The sequence below is a fragment of the Dama dama genome, chromosome 20, assembly GCF_033118175.1.
Source record: "Dama dama isolate Ldn47 chromosome 20, ASM3311817v1, whole genome shotgun sequence".
NCBI classification, from domain to species: domain Eukaryota; kingdom Metazoa; phylum Chordata; class Mammalia; order Artiodactyla; family Cervidae; genus Dama; species Dama dama.
This window is the reverse complement of record NC_083700.1, coordinates 91,005,538-91,026,577: the sequence shown is the minus strand read 5'-3', so window position 1 is coordinate 91,026,577 and position 21,040 is coordinate 91,005,538. Positions and strand designations below refer to the sequence as shown.

Below are 21,040 nucleotides of genomic sequence, written 5' to 3'. Positions count from 1 at the left end.
ATATACAGTCACTCATTCCATAGGCAACTCTGTATGCAAAATGCCTCCCCAAAAAGGCCAGAGTTATTTTCTATGAAAGACAAAATTTCTATAGAAATATTCTGATAACAAAAGCTGCTTCAGCAATGAGCTTGCCTGTTTTTCCAACACTAGGGAAAGACTGGTTGAACTGCACCTATGGTGGTGCACTGGCAGGGGCCTCCTGACCATTCTGCCTCCCTCAACACAACTCACCCTCCAGTGCGGTCAAGGAGTTTGCTTTCCACAAAGTTGTAAATGTCTTGGAATTCCTGCTCCCGACAGGGAAGAGACTCGGGTACAGCAGAAACATGCAGCCTACAGTGGTGGTAAATGAGGGAAGAGGAGGACGTTATAAACAATTTACTATCAACTGCATAATAAAGGAAAAGACTTAGCTATAGTTTCTATTGGAAACCTTAATCACAAATCCATGGGAATGCCTTCATTCTTAAACCTCTTCATTTGGCCCTTCTCCACCCAGACATATTACCCAGTTCAGTGGTTCTAATCAAGAGTACGTATTACTTGGGAGCTTTCCCCAGATCATGTGGGTAGACCTCTCTCACATGAGATTATGATTCAGCTGATTTCTGGCAGGATCTAGGCTTACCTATTTTTAAAAAGTCCCCACAAAGCTCTAAAACATACTGCAACTGAGAAGCAGTATCATGACCTTCCATCCCTGAGAAAAGCGAAGCAGTGTACTGCAGACTCCTCCCAGGACTTGTCCACAGTGGCTCACGCAGACACTGCTTGAGAGGTTTCTCTTTTCTAAACATGCACCTTCATTTTACCCGCTACCTTTATTACTGGGCTTCCCTGATAGCTCAGTTGGTAAAGAATTCACCTGCAATGCAGGAGACCCCAGGTGGATTCCTGGGTCGGGAAGATCTGCTGGAGAAGAGATAGGCTACCCACTCCAATATTCTGGCCTGGAGAATTCCATGGACTGTATAGTCCATGGGGTGGCAAGGAGTCAGACAGGTCTGAGCAACTTTCACTTTCTCTGGTATTATATACACAATGACCACAAAGTACTGCCAGTTCACATGAATAAAAGCAGAGGTCTGTTTCGGCCTATCCGAAAGGGGCCCCAGAGCCGTGTCACCTTAGCCGGGCCTCCTCCAGCATGTTGGTGGGCTCCTGGGCAGCCAGGTTTCGGCTGCGGATCCGGGGAGTGGCATCACGTGGTGTTCTGGGCTCAGGCTGTGTTCAAAAGAAGGAAATTTAGATAATCAACAAGGACCTACTGTACAGCACAGGGAACTATACTCAATATTCTGTAATAACCTAAATGGGAAAAGAATCTGAAGAACCATGGACCTATGTATATGTATATAACTAAATCACTTTGCTGTACACCTGAAACAAACACAGCATTGTAAATCACCGATACTCCAAAATAAAATAAAGATTTTTAAAAGAGAGAGAACATATTTTTGAAGGGAAAAACAAAGCAAACTCCATCCAGGATGTATCAGCAAATCTGATTGTGATGATCTGATAAAAGGAAGAGAGGTAGTGAGTCAATTCCTCTTAGTATCTTCCTGTATAAAGTACCAAGATTCTCCCTTTCTCCCCTCACATTACACATACATTTTGTTCACAGTCCAAACAATTTCTTATTTATAATTTACATATAGTATTAGGATCTGAAAACACTGTCAGTCTGACTCAATGAAACTATGAGCCATGCCATGTAGGGCCACACAAGATGGACAGGTCACGGTGGAGAGGTCTGACAGAATGTGGTCCACTAGAGAAGGGAATGGCAAACCTCTTCAGTATTCCTGCCTTGAGAACCCCATGAACAGTATGAAAAGGCAAAAAGATAGGACACTGAAAGGTGAACTTCCCATGTCAGTAGGTGCCCAATATGCTACTGGAGATCGGTGGACAAACAACTCCAGAAAGAATGAAGAGACACAGCCAAAGCAAAAACAACACCCAGCTGTGGATGTGACTGGTGATGGAAGTAAAGTCCGATGCTGTAAAGAACAATATTGCATAGGAACCTGGAATGTTAGATCCATGAATCAAGGCAAATTGGAAGTGGTCAAACAGAAGATGGCAAGAGTAAACGTTGACATTTTAGGAATCAGTGAACTAAAATGGAATGGAATGGGTGAATTTAACTCAGATGACCATTATATCTACTACTGTGGGCAAGAATCCCTTAAAAGAAATGGCATAGCCATCATAGGGTCAGCAAAAGAGTCTGAAATGCAGTACTTGGATGCAATCTCAAAAATGATAGAATGATCTCTGTTTATTTCCAAGGCAAACCATTCAATATCACAGTAATCCAAGCCTGTGCCCCGACCAGTAATGCTGAAGTTGAACGGTTCTATGAACCTACAAAACCTTTTAGAACTAACACCCAAAAAAGACGTCCTTTTCATTATAGGGGAATGGAATGCAAAAGTAGGAAGTCAAGAAATACCTGGAGTAACAGGCAAATTTGGCCTTGGAGTACAAAATGAAGCAGGGCACAGCTAACAGAGCTTTGCCAAGAGAATGCACTGGTCATAGCAAACACCCTCTTCCAACAACACAAGAGAAGACTCTACACATGGACATCACCAGATGGTCAATACTGAAATCAGATTGATTATATTCTTTGCAGCCAAAGACGGAGAAGTTCTATACAGTCAGCAAAAACAAGACCGGGAGCTGACTGTGGCTCAGATCATGAACTCCTTATTGCCAAATTCAGACTTAAATTGAAGAAAGTGGGGAAAACCACTAGACCATTCAGGTATGACCTAAATCAAATCCCTTAGGATTATACATTGGAAGTGAGAAATAGATTCAAGGGATTAGATCTGATAGAGTGCCTGAAGAACTATGGATGGAGGTTCGTTACATTGTACAGGAGGCAGGCATCAAGACCATCCCCAAGAAAAAGAAATGCAAAAAGGCAAAATGGTTGTTGGAGGAGGCCTTACAAATAGCCGTGAAAAGAAGAAAAGCGAAAGGCTAAAGACAAAAGGAAAGATATACCCATTGGAATGCAGAGTTCCAAAAATAGCAAGGAGAGATAAGAAAGCCTTCCTCAGTCATCAATGCAAAGAAATAGAGGAAAACAATAGAATGGGAAAGACGAGAGATCTCTTCAAGAAAAGTAGAGATATCAAGGAAACATTTCATGAAAAGATGGGCACAATAAAGGAAAGAAATGGTATGGACCTAACAGGAGCAGAAGATATTAAGAAGGGGTGGCAAGAATACACAGAAGAACTGTACAAAAAAGATCTTCATGACCCAGATAATCACAATGGTGTGATCACTCACCTAGAGCTAGACATCCTGGAATGTGAAGTCAAGTGGGCCTTATGAAGCATCACTACAAAAAAGTTAGTGGAGGTGATGGAAGTTCAGTTAAGCTATTTCAAATCCCTTTAAAAGACGATGCTGTGAAAGCACTGCACTCAATATGCCAGCAAATTTGGAAAACTAAGTAGCGGCCACAGGACTGGAAAAGATCAGTTTTCATTCCAATCCCAAAGAAAGGCAATGCCAAAGAATGCTCAACTACCACATAATTGCACTCATCTCACAATTCTCCAAGCCAGGCTTCAACAGTACATGAACCGTGAACTTCCAGATGTTCGAGCTGGTTTTAGAAAAGGCAGAGGAACCAGAGGTCAAATTGCCAACATCTACTGGATCACTGAAAAAGCAAGAAAGTTCCAGAGAAACATCTACTTCTGCTTTATTGACTACGCCAAAGCCTTTGACTGTGTGGATCACAACAAACTGGAAAATTCTTCAAGAGATGAGAATACCAGACCATCTGACCTGTCTCTTGAGAAATCTATATGCAGGTCATAAAGCAACTGGACATGGAAAAACAGACTGGTTCCAAATCAGGAAAGGAGTACATCAAAGCTGTATATTGTCACCCTGCTTATTTAACTTATATGCGGAGTACATCATGAGAAACACTGGGCTGGATGAAGCACAAGCTGGAATCAAGATTGCTGGGAGAAATATCAATAACCTCAGATATGCAGATAACATCACCCTCATGGCAGAAAGTGAAGAACTAAAGAGCCTCTTGATGAAAGTGAAAGAGAGTGAAAAATGTTGGCTTAAAACTCAACATTCAGAAGACTAAGATCATGGCACCCAGTCCCATTACTTCATGGCAAATAATGGGGAAACAGTGGAAATAGTGACAGACTTTATTTTTAGGGGCTCCAAAATCACTGCAGATGGTGACTACAGCCATGAAATTAAAAGATGCTTGCTCCTTGGAAGAAAAGTTATGACCAAAACGAGGCAACATATTAAAAAGCAGAGACATTATTACTTTGCCAACAAAGGTCCATCTAGTAAAAGCTATTGTTTTTCCAGTAGTCATGTATGGATGTGAGAGTTGGACTATAAAGAAAGCTGAGTGCCAAAGAATTGATGCTTTTAAACTGTGGTATTGGAGAAGACTCTTCCGAGTCCCTTGGACTGCAAGGAGATCCAACCAGTCCATCCTAAAGAAATCAGTCCTGAATCTTCATTGGAAGGGCTGATGCTAAAACTGAAGCTCTAATACTTTGGCCACCTGACGTGAAGAACGGAGTCACTTGAAAAGACCCTGAAGCTGGGAAAGATTGAAGGTGGGAGGAGAAGGGGACGTCAGAGGATGAGATGGTTGGATAGCATCACCAACTCAATGGACATGTGTTTGAGTAGACTCCGGGAGTTGATGATGGACAGGGAGGCCTGGTGTGCTGCAGTCCATGGGGTCACAAAGATTCAGACATGGCTGAGTGACCGAAGTGAACTGAAGTGACGAAGGAATGAATAAAAGTACGGATTATATACTTTTTCAAATAAACTTATCTTAAAAGAAAGAAAAATATTAAGAAATCCTAAATACTCTGCCCGGATACAGGGTAGAGTAGGAGGCATAAACTAGGTTTGATTCATAAGATCCTCCTCTATTCCACCCCCGTGAGTTGCATTTACTGATTAAAATTTAAAAAATCATCCCTAAGAAAGAAAGATTCTCCTTTAGACTTTTTTGAAAATATGGCCAACCTTTAGTTCAGAATTTCCACAATTCACTACATAGTACCCAGAGAAACCTCCCCAGATTTTTCCACTCCAGACCCCAGGGTCACTGTTCAGCTTAGGCCAACAGCCCTATTTTACTATTCTGTTCCTTGCCACTGGCTCACTAGAGCAGGCCTGCTACCCAGCAGTATCCACAGGGTTTTCACAAAGCACTCCCTTTTATGGGGGCGTTTCACCTACCAACCCCCTGCTTCCAGCCAAGCTATAAAGTGACAATCTCTGCACCTTTTCTCAGAAGCAGAGAAGCACTTAAGACTCAAATCAGCTTTACATTTATTAACTTGGAGAAAACAGGAAAATAGTAACAAAACCTTGCTGAGAAAGTATTTTTTTAAAAAGGCTGTCCTCTGACCTTTTTTATTATGCTAAAGAGGGCCCACCACACCCTAAATCCATTCTTCTGGGTGGGACTCAGAAAATGGAATCAAACCAGAGCAATCCCCTTATATAAGATTGCCTGGTCTCCAAAGGTAATCTATTGCAGAGGTCCCCAACCTCCAGGATCTAATGCTTGATGACTGGAGGTGGAGCTTACATAATAATAATGGAAATAAAGTGCACAATAAATGTGATGTGCCTGAATCATCCCTAAATCCACACACCCCCTCCCCCAACCCAGTCCATGGAAAAACTGTCTTCCATGAAACCAGTCCGTGGTGCCAAAAAGGTTGGGGGCTGCTGAATTGGATTTCTTTCCCTAAAGGTCTTTTGTTGACTTCAACCCAAGCTCAATCACATTTTTCTTGATATGGAGAAATAGAGATCAGCTTTAGAAAAAAGCCTCCTAATTAGGCATTTCTAAATTGCTCTAAGGAACAAGATGCTTTATGAAGAAAAGTTTCCTAATATACTAATAGTCTCCTGGAAGGTCACAATAACATAAGTTAAAGGCCCTGAGAAGTCATGTGACAGTGAAACCAATATAACTTTGTTTAACCCAAACATTTTTCAAACATATCTGAACACAGTAGACCCTCTTTTCTCAATAGTTTTCAGTGTTCTGCTCAATTTCACACAAAGCAGGCAGACGTCCCCATTTTCAGTCTGAGGGTTCACTTAGAACCTTTCCTCGATGAATACACAGGCACACTATTCAATATTCTTTAATAACCTATATGGGAAAAGAATCTGAAGAAGAACTGATATATGCATAGCTGAATCAACTGGCTATACACCTGAAACACACTGTAAATCCACTACCCCCTCCTCCCACAAAAAAGCTTTCCTCTATGAATATTCCAAGTGGCATAGCTTTGAATTTGAGAGTCGTGTTCTCAAAATCTAGCTGTTACTAGTTGTATGACTTTAGTCACAATTTCTAAATTAAGAGAGGAGCTTCACTGGTAATAAACCTAAAAGAACCTTACAGTTTTCTTTGGTGTCTTGGAGGGGGTCTGTAAGGATGACTTCATGGAGGAGCGTAGGTTCCTGGACACACTATTGCGTGTTCTCCTCGAAAGCGGGGTTGTGGAAGCCTCTTCCTCCTCACTGTCATAGTCTGAAATCTCGGCTGCTGGCAGAAACTCTTCATCACTTTGGTCACTTTTACTGTTACCTAAAAACCTGAACGGCAGGACATGTTATTTTCTGATATTCAGTGTGTGAAGTCTAAATAAGAAGCTCCTAACAGGTCAGTGTGGATGCGAGTATTGCAGTCTCTCCTGCAACTGAGCAATATCAGATGTACTCCAGTTCTTGAGCCCTTGCTACCGAGAAGCTCTGCTAAGGGCTTTATTTATTTCATTAAACCCATCAACAACTTTGTGACTTGTATATTACTCCCCATTTTACAGATGTGGAATCCACAGCTTAGAAAGGTTAAGTAATCTTCCCAAGGTTACACAGATAGTATTAGGTTGATGCAAAAGTAACTTCAGTTTTGTACTGGTGAACTTTGCTGTTGGATATTGTAATACATTCTTAAATACATGTGGTTATGCAATACATCATCTCAATGCGTATTTGTTGCTTTATGTTTTTTTGCTAATGACATTACTTGCTGTTTATTTTATATTTATTTTAGACTAGGGAAATGATGTTAGACAAAAGGCAAATTCAACCAATTTTCTTATTTGAGTTCAAAATGGGTTGTACTTGCTGAGTTGTGTCTGATTCTTTGCGACCCCTTGGACTGTAGCCTACCGGGCTCCTCTGTCCATGGAATTCTCCAGACAAGAATAGTGGAGTGGGTAGCCATTCCTTTCTCCAGGGGATCTTCCCGACCCAGGGATCAAACCTGAGTGTCCTGCATTGCAGGCAGATCCTTTACCATCTGAATCACCAGGAAAGCCCCTCGTCGAAGCTGATCCTCTTACAACTACACAATAAGTTGCTGAAGAACTTAACACCGACCTTTCTACATTCTACATTCGGCATTTGAAGCAAATTGGAAAGGTGAAAAAGCTCGATACCTGGGTGCCTCATGAGCTGACCACAAATTTAAAAAATTGTCATTTTGAAGTGTCATCTCTTATTCTATGCAACAATGAACCATTTCTCAATTGGATTGTGACATACAATGAAAAGTGGATTTTATATGACAACTGGCGACAACCAGGTCAGAGGTTGGACCAAGAAGCTCCAAAGCACTTCCCAAAACCAAACTTGCACCAAAAAGAGGTCATGGTCACTGCTTGATGGTCTGCTGCCAGTCTGACCCACTACAGCTTTCCGAATCCCAGAGAAACCATTACATCTGAGACATATGTTCAGCAAATCAATGAGATCCACCGAAAACTGCAAAGGCTGCAGCCAGCATTGGTCAATAGAAGGGCCCAATTCTCCACAACACCACCTGACTACACGATGCACAGCCAACGCTTCAAAAGTTCAACGAATTAGGCTATGAAGTTTTGCCTCATCCACTATATTCACCTCACCTCTTGCGACCAACTACCACTTCCTCAAGTATCTCACCTTTTTTGCAGGGAAAACACTTCCACAACCAGCAGGAAGCAGAAATGCTTTCCAAGAGTTCCTCAAATCCCAAAGCACAAATTTTTACACTATAGTAATAAATAAACAAACTTATTTCTCGCCGGCAAAAATGACTTGATTGTAATGGTTCCTATTTTGATTAGTAAAGATGTGTTTGAGCCTAGTTATAATGATTTAAAATTCGCGGTCCAAAACTGCAATTATGTTTGCACCAACCTAATAAATGACAAAGCCTAGGTTCAAATCCAAGTCTGCCAGAATCAAAGTTCATGTTCTTAGGCACCCTACCAACAGTCCTGCTGGGTGTAATGACTATGGGGCCCTGGGAGCCACCTAAGCCCAGGGCACTGTTTCTTGCCCCTTTCAAACTATGATGTTTATGTGAAATGAACACAATTCCAGACATACTAGGTAAAGGTAAATTTCAATGGATTAGCAAATAACAAACAAGAAATGTTAAGAGGATTTAAGAAATAGGATTATAGATTTCACAGATGGCAGTGATGTTTTTCTGCCTGCCAAGGAGCAGTCTTACCTAAGCTGCTGCCTAATCCGATTCAAAGTCAAGAGAGAACTCTTCCTGCGGATACGGGAAGTAGAGGTAGCTTCATCCTGAACTTCTGGCTCTTTGCCCTCCCTGCAAGATATTACAGCAAGATTGCGGAAAGTGGTTTTGGGTGCCAGCTATCAGCAGCAGGACTGGAAGCGAGTCAGGTAGCCTGACAGGCTCCTATTCTTTCGGCAGCTACTTTGGAAGGAGCTAAGCAAAATTTGCCAAAAAGTTTATAATGGAAGTTTGACTCAAACCCGAAGATTAAAGTTTGCCAAAAGCTTATCATTTAAATTAGACTGATCACCTCCCAAGAAATCAGAATATATTAATACTAATTCTACACAGAGTTTTTTATTCTTTTTAAATTTCTGATGTATCTGTAATTTACTGTCCACTCAAGGTTAGTAGCAATGCAGGTATACTCTCAATGCAAAGCATTTATCAAGAAATCTAGGTAAAGGACTTTACTGGAACTCCACTGCTTAAGACTTTGCCTTCCAATGCAGGGGTTGCAGGTTTGATCAAACCAGGTTTGATCCCTGGTTGGTGAACTAAGATTCCATATACCTTGGGGCTAAAAATCCAAAACTTAAACAGAAGCAGTATTGTAACAAATTCAACAAAGACATTAAAAATGATCCACATTAAAAAAAAAAAAAAATCTAAAAAAAAAAAAGGAAACCAAATAAAATCAGAAAAGCCAGGTGCTAGAGTTTCTGAGCAGGAAACACTGAAATTTCAGGATTGTCAAATTTGTACAGCCCATTATATACAAACAATGCCTAGCATCAAACTTCAGAGTTGTTCTAGATGTATTATCTTCTTGTATTTTATGTATTTGAAAATGGTTTCCAGTTTAAAAAAGAAAAGAAAGAAACTGACTAAGAAAATCACTGTTAAAATGTGATAAAGAGCCAAGCAAGTAATGAAATCCAAGACTGTGAAGCAATTCAGAATTATCTTCTGGAGCAGCAATCCCCAAAGGACAGCTGGGTATATCAGAATCATCCTAAGAGTGTCTCTAAAATACAGATTCCTGGGCCCAACACTTGGAGACTGATTCACATCTGGCGAGAGGCTCAGAAATCTGGATTTTAGAAAAGCTGGTGATTCTATGACACAGATTCACTGGCTGTGACCCACACATTGGACATCATGTGAAGCAGCTTGATTCGCTCTGTGGGAGGCAGGGTAACATCCCCAGTCACCTTCTTTCGATGTATTCTGGTTTCAGAATCACAGAAGGCACTACCGAGGATTTCCGTCCCCTGCTGGTAGGAGTAAGTGTTCTTTCTTCACTAGTCTCTGTTGTTTTCAAAGCTGGGACTCGAGTTCTCAGGATCATGCCATGATCAGGTGAAGTCTTCTTGGCATCTTTGGTACAAGAGTGTTGAATCTCTCCAGTTTTCTCTGGGACTTTCAGAGCTGGAGACAAGGTCTGAGAACCATCAGGCAGAGACCTCTTTGAAGGTGACATGATCTCAGAGAAGGCCACTTTCCGTTTCATTCTTCCAGGAGAATCCAATGAGGCACATGAAGTCGCCTGGGAAATCCTTGTGTTAGGAGTCCTAGGGAAACCTAAGTTCAAGAGAAATCACCATAGACAGTGTGTGAATTTTATGACAAGCACTATACAGATCCCTAATCTCTTTAGAGATAAATTCTTTCACTGAGTGATACAAAGACATGAATTATTCATATTTGGAATTATTCTATACTTTCTTTTCCCAGGTCAGGTAGCTCTAATATTTTTGGTCTCTCTCTTAAATTCTATGGGTAATTTTGCTAGCTGGAACAGTTAAGTCAGCCTTCACAGATAAATGTTCAAACATCAGGTTTTCCATGAAGTCATCTCCCAGAACAGTTCTTCTCAACCAGGGTGATACTGCACATCCTCAAACCCCATTCAACCCCATCTGAACTTTATTCCAATGGCTCTGCTGAGTAACACCAAGGCCTTACATTTTTCTTAACCCAGATTATACCAGTGGAGAGATGGATCCTGCAGGCAATCAAATGGGTTTTGAGAATACACAGAACCACATTTGGATCTCCTCCAATTTCATCATGATCAAAGGCATCAAGAACCTGGACATTCATTCATAGATGAACAGCTCATCAATTGAGCTATTAAAATGGCAAGGTATATACCAGGTGCTAGGAGACAAAAGTTGAATGAGACTCAATCCTGGTTTCCATCCATAAGATACTCTAGTCTAACGGGGCAGATGAGATGCATAAATGTCTATAATATCAAGTTTAATAATGATCCTAAAGCATCTAGTGCTAATAAATAGGGCTTCCCAGATGGCTCTAATGGTCAACAACCTGCCTGCCAATGCAAGAGACCATAAGAGATGCGGGTTCAATCCCTGGGTCAGGAAGATCCCCTGCAGGAGGGCATGGCAAGCCACTCCAGTATTCTCGCCTGGAGAATCCCATGGACAGAGAGGCCTGGCGGGCTACAGCTCTTGAGACAGGCCTTGAAAGAAAGGCAAAATTTCAACAGAGCTGAAAGCAGAAGGAGGGGGATGAGAGAAGGGAATAACTGAAATTGATGTGAGCTAAGACAGCGAGATAGGAAAGCAATGGGCAGAGGAGTTCACTCCAGCCACAGCACCGGGTGTGTGTGGAACTGCTGCTGCAGACAAGACAAGAAGTCATCCAGGACCTGTGTGGTAAATATGAGGGTAACGCGTGTCTGGATTAATATAAAAATGTCCCAATACCCTAGTCTCCCTTATGCCTCATTTCTCCATCTTTCTGTCAAAAACAATCTGTAATATTTTCCTCATAACTACCACATCTAATTATGTAACTGTGTCAAGTTTAAATTTCTTACCCTAACTTTCATGGTCCTACAAAATCAACAGTGAGAAAAATACCGCAATTATTTCTAAATGGTGACTGTACAAATTATTTCTTTAGTAGTCGTTTGCATGTCCAGAAAGTTTCATACGTTCATATTCAGTGCCTAAATATACAGAAACTGTGGAAAATTCTAAGAGATGGGAATACCGGACCACCTTACCTGCCTCCTGAGAAACCTGTATGCAGATCAAGAAGCAACAGTTAGAACGGGACATGGAACAACAGACTGGTTCCAAATCGGGAAAGGAGTACGTCAAGGCTGTGTATTGTCACCCTGCTTATTTAACTTATATGCAGAGTACATCATGAGAAACGCTGGGCTGGATGAAACACAAGCTGGAATCAAGATTGCTGGGAGAAATATCAATAACCTGATATGCAGATGACACTACCCTTATGGCAGAAAGCGAAGAACTAAGGAGAATCTTGATGAAAGTGAAAGAAGAGAGTGAGAAAGTTGGCTTAAAACAACATTCAGAAAACTATGATCATGGCATCTGGTCCCATCACTTCATGGCAAATAGAAAGGAAAACAATGGAAACAGTGAGAGACTTTATTTTTTTTTTTGGCTCCAAAATCACTGTAGATGGTGACTGCAGCCATGAAATTAAAAGATGCTTGCTCCTTGGAAGAAAAGCTATGACCAACCTAGACAGCATGCTAAAAAGACATTACTTTGCCAACAAAGGTCTGTCTAGTCAAAGTTATGGATTTTCTAGTAGTCATGTATGGATGTGAGAGTTGGACTACAAAGAAAGCTGAGTGCCGAAGAATTGATGCTTTTGAACTGTGGTGTTGGAGAAGACTCTTGAGAGTCCCTTGGACTGCAAGGAGATCCAACCAGTCCATCCTAAAGGAAATCAGTCCTGAATAGTCATTGGAAGGACTGATGCTGAAGCTGAAACTCCAATACTTTGGCAATCTGATGTGAAGAACTGAATCAATGGAAAAGACCCTGATGCTGGGAAAGATTGAGGGCAGGGGGAGAAGGGGACGTCAGAGGATGAGATGGTTGGATGCCATCATCAACTCGATGAACATGAGTTTGAGTGAACTCCGGGAGTTGGTGATGGACAGAGAAGCCTGGTGTGCTGCAGTCCATGCGGTTGCAAAGAGGCAGACATGACTGAGTGACTGAACTGAACTGAAACATACATTATACTAAGAAGTTTCAAGAATACTGAATGAACTTGGCACTGAAAAAGAAAAACTAAGGACACATAATAGGATGAGGATGAGCTCATAGGATGGCCATGGAGTAGCTGTCAGACATGTTATTAGTGAAAGAAGTTAAGGGCGAAAATGTATCCAGTATGGTACTCTACTGGCTAAAAAATAATGGGAAATAAAATTAGGAGGAAAATAAACCGGAAACTAATAAAATTTATTACCTATAAAAGATGAGGTAGAAGCAGGGCGAGAGGATAAAGAAAGGAATGGGGCTTCTCTGAGGACACTCGTCTTAAACAGTTCTGACTCTGTGCTAATGTTTCACATGTTTTAAAAGTCAAAGATGGGAAAAGCCCTAAAATTAAACATAAATGAAAGAACTTAACTGTTTATCACCAATAAATAACGATTAGCAGAAGAAAAATATTTAATCAAAGTAACATTACTGCCTCAATGGAATATATTCGAAAAATATAAGGAATAACAAATCAATTACTATTTGGAATTATGCAACATGGGAAAGATGAAGAACTCTGTGGTATAGATTAGAAGTATCAGTATGAATTTAAGAGTTTTAACATTATAACAAATATATATATTTCTTAGTTCTTCCACTAAGGATCTAAAAGCAATGTCACCTTAGTAGCTGAGCTCCTAAAGAATTAGCTGATTATAGGGCTTAACATCAGTAATCATTAAGAAAATGTTAATAATGATATACTACCTCACACTCATTAGGATAGCCACAATCAAAGCCACAGAAAATAACAATATAAAATAACAAGATCTAAATACTTAGTGAGGACATGGGGAAATGGAACTCTAGTGTTATTGATGAGAATGTAAAAAGAAAATTGATGCAGCTGTCTTGGTTCCATTTCTGAGTACATACCCAAAATGAAGGCAGGGACTCGATAAGATATTTGTAAACTCAACTTCATAGCAGCATTAGTCACAATAGCCAAAAGGTGGAAGCAACCCACATGTCCATTGACAGTTGAATGAATAAATAAAATGTGGTATATGTGTACAATGGGCTATGATTCAGCCTTAAAAAAAGAGTAAATCTTACTCCAACAAGCCAAAGCAATCTTGAGAAAGATGAACAAAGCGTGATGCATCATAGTCCCTGATTTGAAGCTGTTATTGGGCTGGCCAAAAGGGTCATTCAGGTTTTTCCGTAAGATGGCATGGAGAAACCCAAATGAACCTTTTGGCCAACCCAATACGAAGCAATAAGTCATCCAAACAGTTTGGTTTTGTCATTAAAAACAGACACACAGACCAATGGAACAGAACAGAAAGCCCAGAAGCAAACCCAAGTATATATGGTCAATTAATTTACAACAAACGAGCCAAGAATATACAAAATGTAGAAAGGTGGTTGCCAGAGGATGGGGCATGAGGGAATGGGAAGTTATTGCTTAAAGGTTGGAAAGACTGTTTTAGAAGAAGATGAGGATGGTCATACAACAGTGTGAATGCACTTCATGCTACTAAACTGTACACTTTACAGTGTAAATGTAAAATGGTTTACATTTTACAGTGTAAAATGATGAAAATGGTCAATCTTATGTGACACTTATTTCAAGATATGTTAGTACTTGGCCCACTGCTGCACTAACTCAATGCTGTACTGTAGCATGAATTAATATTTTACCATTTTCCTTTAGCCTCAATATTGCCCACTATCACCCATTTCACACTTACCACTGAGCTCCAGCCTCTTCCTTGCCCTTGGGGTGACAGGATGGGAAGCAGTGTGACGAGATTTGGAAGTGGAATGCCTTGATTCAATCCTTTTGACTGCATGTTCTGTTGTGGTCCAAGAAAGGCTTTCTGTACTCTTAGTTTTGGCTTCCATGGACTTCTGATATCTATGATTGTCTTCTTGAAGCTTATTCAACTGAGCAAATACTTCTGGAGGTAGTGGTTTGAATTTTTTCTCATTCCAAGACAGTTTCACAAAGAATGTCTTCTCATTTTTCAGATCTATAGGTATGACTTCATCTGGGGCTAAAGCTACCACCTGAATTTAGGAAGTACAGATGATAGAAAGAAAGGAGAAGCAAAAGAGTCAAGGAATGTTCTAGGAGTGCTATGATTAAAAAGCATGTAAGTCTTCATTCTTACCAGGAACATTACTTTTCTAAACAAAAAAGGCATGCACATGATATAGCATATTTCCACAGACTCCTCCTTGCTGATATGAATACCTTATGTTGTTTTTTCAACGCATTTTATTCACCGAGGCCAGATTTCCCCACAAAAACTTCTCTAAGCATAGTCTACAATGCTTCAATAACCTACAGTGGTTACCCACTCTAGCAAGATTGGACCACTTAAACTGATTTGCAGTGATTTCTAAATTTGACCCCACTTTATCTCTTGAGTCCTCAATACTCTTCAAAATGGCTTCCCACCACTAGTTGACTGTGGCTTTTCACAGCCCTGCTCATTCCCACCATGGTGTTCCTGCCTAAACACCTTCCCTACCTTTCCAAATCCACCCATCTAGCTGCTGCAACTTCTACATCTGCCTTTCACTTCTTCACTCATTTAACTCAAAGGTTAATTATTTTGTGGCACACAATATGCTGAGCCCATAGATTGGAAAAATCTGATTATAGTCCTGCCAAGCCATGGTCTCCTTGTCCTACCAACCACCTAATCACATGATCACATCATGACCTAAACCCATTTTGGAGGCCTGAAGTAGCTTGAGAAATAATCCACACCCTAGTCCCCAGTGTCCCAGCTCAGCCGATACCTCATTAGAACCTGATTTATCATAAAATCCCATAACACATATTTGCTTGTAGCAATTAGCACTCTTTGTACTGATTTACTCAAGGTGAAGTCCTCATTTAAGCATGCATATTCAGCCTCACAATGCTTTATGCCTGCCACAATCATAGCTAAATATAATTTCCCACTGAGATACTTTTGCCAATTTCTGCTCTTCCCTCAGGTCACAACCTAGATGTCGCTTCCTCCAGAAGGCTCCTAACACATGGTGAGTGCGTTCAGTAAATATTTGTTGAAAGGAAGTAGGCAGGCAAGCAGAGACAATGACAAACAGGAAAAATTCATTTCTGTGAGGTAAACTAGAGCTAGTAACATCCTTGAGGCCATGCAGTTTAGCAGTCAAGTCACAAATAAGCTTCACAACAGAACGGAGGATCAAGGTACCACCTACCCGCACACAGCCAATGATGGTCTCGACATTAATGTTGCTGTTACAGGCAGGGTTGTCATACCAGAATATCTCTTGTGTGTCAGGCTTCCGGCCCAGCAAGTGCTGTTTACAGACAGGGACTTCACAGAATCGGATAAACCACTGTACTCGAGCACGTTTTTTGGAATAAGGTTCAGAATCTAGGAAGGACCGATGGAAAAGGTAAGGTTAAGAAAACACGATAACATTTCATTAAGCACTTCTTATGTGCCAGACACTGTGCTAAGTACTTGATAACACTTGATTAATACATTATCCTTAATCCTCACCATAATTGTACAAGGCAGACACTAAGGCTATCTCCCTTTCACAGGTAAAGTAATCCCATTACAGGGACCTTAAGTAATGTGTCAAAGGTCACAGGACCAACCAGCTTGCTGACTCCACCCAGCACCCATGTTCTTCTCATTTTGCCCCACTTCCCAATGGTGTTATCAGTCATCAAATAAATTATGAAAGGCATTTGAGAGGAGCAATTCTAATCACAGGCACCGAACAAACTTTGCAAATCTGTGGAAAACTCCCAGTAAGACTCAGACCATAAGCTACTGAGCTGACTTCTGGCAAATGTATGCTTGCAGTCTTCAGCTTTATGATTGTAACGCTTTACCATTGTAATGTACTGCTAACATCACTCACTCCACACCAGTCTTCGCTCCAAGCGAAAGCACATACACTCTTAGTGCCACTATCACCATTGCCTCGTCTCTTCCTTATCTTGCTTCAGAGAAAGACTGAAGCCATTTGATGTAGCACGATACACAAATTCTAAAATCGATACAGAAAGGTCCGAACCACAAATACAAAAGCCCACCCTGCTGACGTGCTCCCCCTAGTGGACGTTAGATTGATGACGTTTTCCTCCATGCTTCGTGAAGTATCTTCTGTCTCCGCAATGTAAAACATCTTCATCCACTCTATCAGTACTTTCAGGGATACAAACTGCCACAGGCTAGGACTAACTACTACACACTCTTCTCCCAGCTTTTGGAAGAAGCAGTTTTATATAGTTTAAACTGTTATCCTTCATCTTCCTTTTGGAATTCTGCCCCATTTCTACTTTTCAGTGCTCTTCTCTACTCTGCAGAGGGTCAATAGCAGAGAAAATCAGCAGCAGCTTGAGTGTGGCCTTCCAGGTCCCATTTAACACTCCTTTCCCTTTGGCTTCTCCAGCTTTGAGGGCAGTAGTGGCGTTCTGCCCTTATTGATCTCTGGAAAGCACCAATCTTTGCTCTCCTACCTTCTCAACACTTGTATACAAGTCCCTCTGGGTAAATAAAACACCTCGTGTTTTTGTTTTTCTGACTGAACATCAATCAACTAATACACCTTCCCAATCCAACTTAAGAACTCCCTGGTAAAAGTAACTTTGCATTTGCAAAATTACTAACTTCCTGATGCCAAAATAAAGGACACATTTCTATTAGAGTGCAAATCACCTATTTTTTCCCTTCCCCATCCTTTCCACTTCAACAATCCTGCCTTCACGGCCATGCTCACCCGCTCCTAGAAATAATGGAAAAGCTAAATTATTGAGACCCCCCAATCCCACTCTTTCCCAGTACTGCTCTAGTGAGTAAAGACACTCACTAGGTAGAAGAGGGTACAGCTGGTGCTTAAGTGACCCCATGTGCACACCCGATATACTGCTCTGAGCAGAGGAATCAGTAACCACCCTTCTTCCCCATCATGGAGTACTTCCCAATCATTCACAACAAGGAATGCTTTTCATTCCAGCCCCAAACTCACCGTCTTCAAACAACTCAACCAATTTAGCAACATATGGATTTTCATTATCATCCCCCTCAATCAACACAAACTGTCCAACTTGGATGTGAATCTCAGTCGAATAACCTTCTCTTTTCATACTCATCTCTCTAGGAAATAACAGAGAAACAAGTTAGGAAATCTGGTAGGGTGGGCCAAGCTCTTCAGACCCCTTGGCACAGAAGAATATGCTCTTTAACTGGAAAATCTCCTGAATAGTTTCTCTCTGCTGACCAATTATACTAGAAACCAATATACCAGTCATACGCAAGTGTAGATGAAATGAGTTAAATGAATTGTTTTAGCACGGATGATTAATTCAGAGGCCTTCTGTAAGAACCCTAACTTCTCTCATTTATTTACAAAGAACAACAAAGGCTTCCTAAAACATGAAAGCTGCCTAAGAGCAACATCAAATTGTTCAGAGAAGTCTTGGGTGGAGAGGATATAGTAACATCTGATCCTACCCTGCTAGCATGCAGAATTACACAGAACCTATCTGAAATAGGAAAGACATTATCATACATTTCAAATTTTATTAACCTAATGTCTTCCTGTATCACTAGCTGCTCTATTTATGCTACTATCTTCTTCCATCTAACAAACCCCTGCTCCTTTACTGTCAATTCATATTTACTGTCCCTCTGGGTCAGGAAGATCCCCTGGAGAAAGGAATGGCTACCCACTCCAGTATTCTTGCCTGGAGAATCGCATGAACAGAAGAGCCTGGTGGGCTACAGTCCATGGAGTCACAGAGTCAGACATAACTGAGTAATCATAAGGACACACACACACTCCTCAACCTATAATAACTAGGACACTTTGGATACAAGTTATTAACAGCTTAGCTTGGAGAAGCTATTAGTTTCGGTACTAAAGAATTCTGTCACTCACTTGTAGGTTTGGTAGTGTAGTTTTTGATCCAACGACGGCCTGCCAACCCACAAATAAGTTTTTCTGGTCCTCAGTCTTGCAGAACAGTACGCCATGGCTCCTGTGTAAAAGTCACTAACTCTGAGTTAACATGACATGCTCTGATGAATTCAAGGGCACAGTTCCTGCCTTCAATGGGTTCAGCCTTCTTTTCTGCCCCTACCACACTCCCACACATTTTAGGCTTAGAAAAAAAACTTTTTGAGGAAAAATTCAGGCTCTACAAAGATCAAACATACGCCATTCAGTATTATCTGGCACTATGCCTTATCTCTTCCTATCCAGGGAAACAGAAAGGTCAATATAAGAAACTACAGATATTTAGAAGTACTTGACACAAGACACAACGAGATAAGAAACATATGCCAACATGAAACTAAAAACCAGTGATACAGTAGTTTTAAGTGTCTTTATAACATTTATAATCTAGGCAGGGATAAAATAAAAATGCACGAAAGGACAACTAACAGTACAAAGAGCCAAGAGAAAGAGCCAGAAAGGCTAAGGTAAAGGACTGGGTCTGTTGACTGTTCCGGGAGGAAGGGTTTCTTAAAGGGGTTTTCTAAACTGAATATAGAATAATGGATAGCTAATTGATAAGATGGATGAAATGAGGGTTTCCAAGGGATGGAGGGAAAAACATGCAAGAGGCATTTGGGGGAATGGCAATGGATTTTATCAAATCTATCATTCCACTTACATTAAAAGCAAAACAAAATTCCAGTGTCACTAACCTGTACTGCTCTGGCAGTTGGAAGGAGTATTTTTCTTTGCAACTGATAGGTCCTAGATATACGTACTGTGAATAGCTGAAAAGAAACGATTGTATTAAAGTACATGAAAAAGAAAAGACATTTTCCTGACAATACTGAAATGTGAATGAAAAATCCAAACATATTTAACAATCTTTACAATTTGGAAGCGGCAATCTATTAGTCCTAATAACAATGCCGATTCATCATCTTAAGTTTGCTATTAAGAAAATAATAACTTTCCTTTAAATTCAGTGCTTTTCTTATACAGCTAAAGTTTGACAAAACTGGGTTAAAAAAAAATTTTTTTTAATCCAGCCTGACAGAATACTCTGACTTACTGAGAGAGGGACCAACAATTTCAGTCCATGTAGAAAACAATAGAATTAGAACAGTCTATAGACATCCTGATTAAATAAGCTGGTTTCCTAAAGTTCAGTAGCAGTATGTCCTACATTCTACTTGGGAACATTTTGACCCATAAGATTTTCTGCTTTTAAAAAATGTATTTTTTTAATATACTGTGAGGAAACTAATTAGCAAAAAGAAGATATCGAGTCAGTAAATGCACAGCTTACAAATGATGCCTCAATGATTACTATTAAGAACATTTAGAGTGTAATTCACAACACAGTACTACTAAAATCAATCTAATTTTAGCAAAATACATCTAGAAATGAACAAACAGCAGATCAAGGAGTTAACACAGGTTGGAGACTTGAGTTCAAGTAAAAATGCATTTGTGTTCATTATATCCAATAATCTTTTGATAAAATATTAATAAAAGTGTTTGGATCTCAATAAATGTCCAAGGGAATATATGAACTCTAACTTCCTTTCAATATATGTTCCTTTTAATGGAAGATGTAACATGGAACTATTACAGGTTTCACCTTTTCACCTTTCCACAGTGAAATCAGGCAAAATAGGCTACAGAGGTACAGACAAAAGATCCAAGTAAATAAGTTCCATCATTTTTTTAAAAAACGGAATATCACTGAGAGTGATATTATAGCAAATTGGAATCTCCCAACACATTTTCTTTCCTGGTGGCTCAGATGGTAAAGAATTCACCTGCAATGTGGCAGACCTGGGTTCAATGCCTGGGTTGGGAAGATCCCCTGGAGAAGGGAATGGCTACCCACTCCAGTATTGATAAGTGTGATAAGGATGTAGAGTGGCCAGAACTCTCATACACTGATGGAGAGCGTATAAATTAGAAAGTGGAAAATTGACAGCATCTACTAAAACTGAACATGTGCATATCTTACGATCCAGTAGTCCCAACAAAATATATCCAACAGAAAAACAAACAAATCATCAAAAGGCACGAACCAGAATGGTTGTAGCAGCACTACAAAGCAGTGAAATTAAACCAACCACGACTGCACACATAAGGAAAATCTTACAAAATTAACAATGCGCTAAAGGATACCAGATACCAGATACCAGATACCAGAAGAATACATGCTATATTGATTCCATTTATACAAAGCTCAAGAGCAGGTAAAAGTAACCTATGGTGCTAGAAGTCAGACTAAAAGGAAACCTCAGTGACTAAAAGGAAGCACAGTGAGGGAATGGGGTGCTTCTAGGATGCAGGTTACATAGGTATGTTTTCTTCAAAACAACTCACTGCGCTGTACGCTTATGATGTGAATTTTCTATATGTAGGTTATTTTTCCATGTAAAGTTCAAAAAATTAATCAGGAGTCCTTCTG

General features: G+C 40.3%; 1 protein-coding gene across 1 annotated transcript in view; it reads right to left on the bottom strand.

Annotated features, from left to right (window-relative positions):
* ORC1 (origin recognition complex subunit 1) overlaps nucleotides 1-21,040 on the bottom strand; it is a 33,753-nt gene that overhangs the window by 10,209 nt on the left and 2,504 nt on the right. Inside the window, exons 2-11 of the mRNA XM_061121895.1 lie at nucleotides 19,302-19,376; nucleotides 18,529-18,628; nucleotides 17,617-17,744; nucleotides 15,829-16,007; nucleotides 14,340-14,658; nucleotides 9,796-10,165; nucleotides 8,570-8,671; nucleotides 6,465-6,660; nucleotides 1,130-1,227; nucleotides 235-336 (exon numbers count right to left, since the gene is read on the bottom strand). Of these exons, the coding sequence (XP_060977878.1) occupies nucleotides 235-336; nucleotides 1,130-1,227; nucleotides 6,465-6,660; nucleotides 8,570-8,671; nucleotides 9,796-10,165; nucleotides 14,340-14,658; nucleotides 15,829-16,007; nucleotides 17,617-17,744; nucleotides 18,529-18,623 (1,589 nt within the window). The 5' untranslated portion in view covers nucleotides 18,624-18,628; nucleotides 19,302-19,376. The remainder of the gene's footprint in view (nucleotides 1-234; nucleotides 337-1,129; nucleotides 1,228-6,464; nucleotides 6,661-8,569; nucleotides 8,672-9,795; nucleotides 10,166-14,339; nucleotides 14,659-15,828; nucleotides 16,008-17,616; nucleotides 17,745-18,528; nucleotides 18,629-19,301; nucleotides 19,377-21,040) is intronic.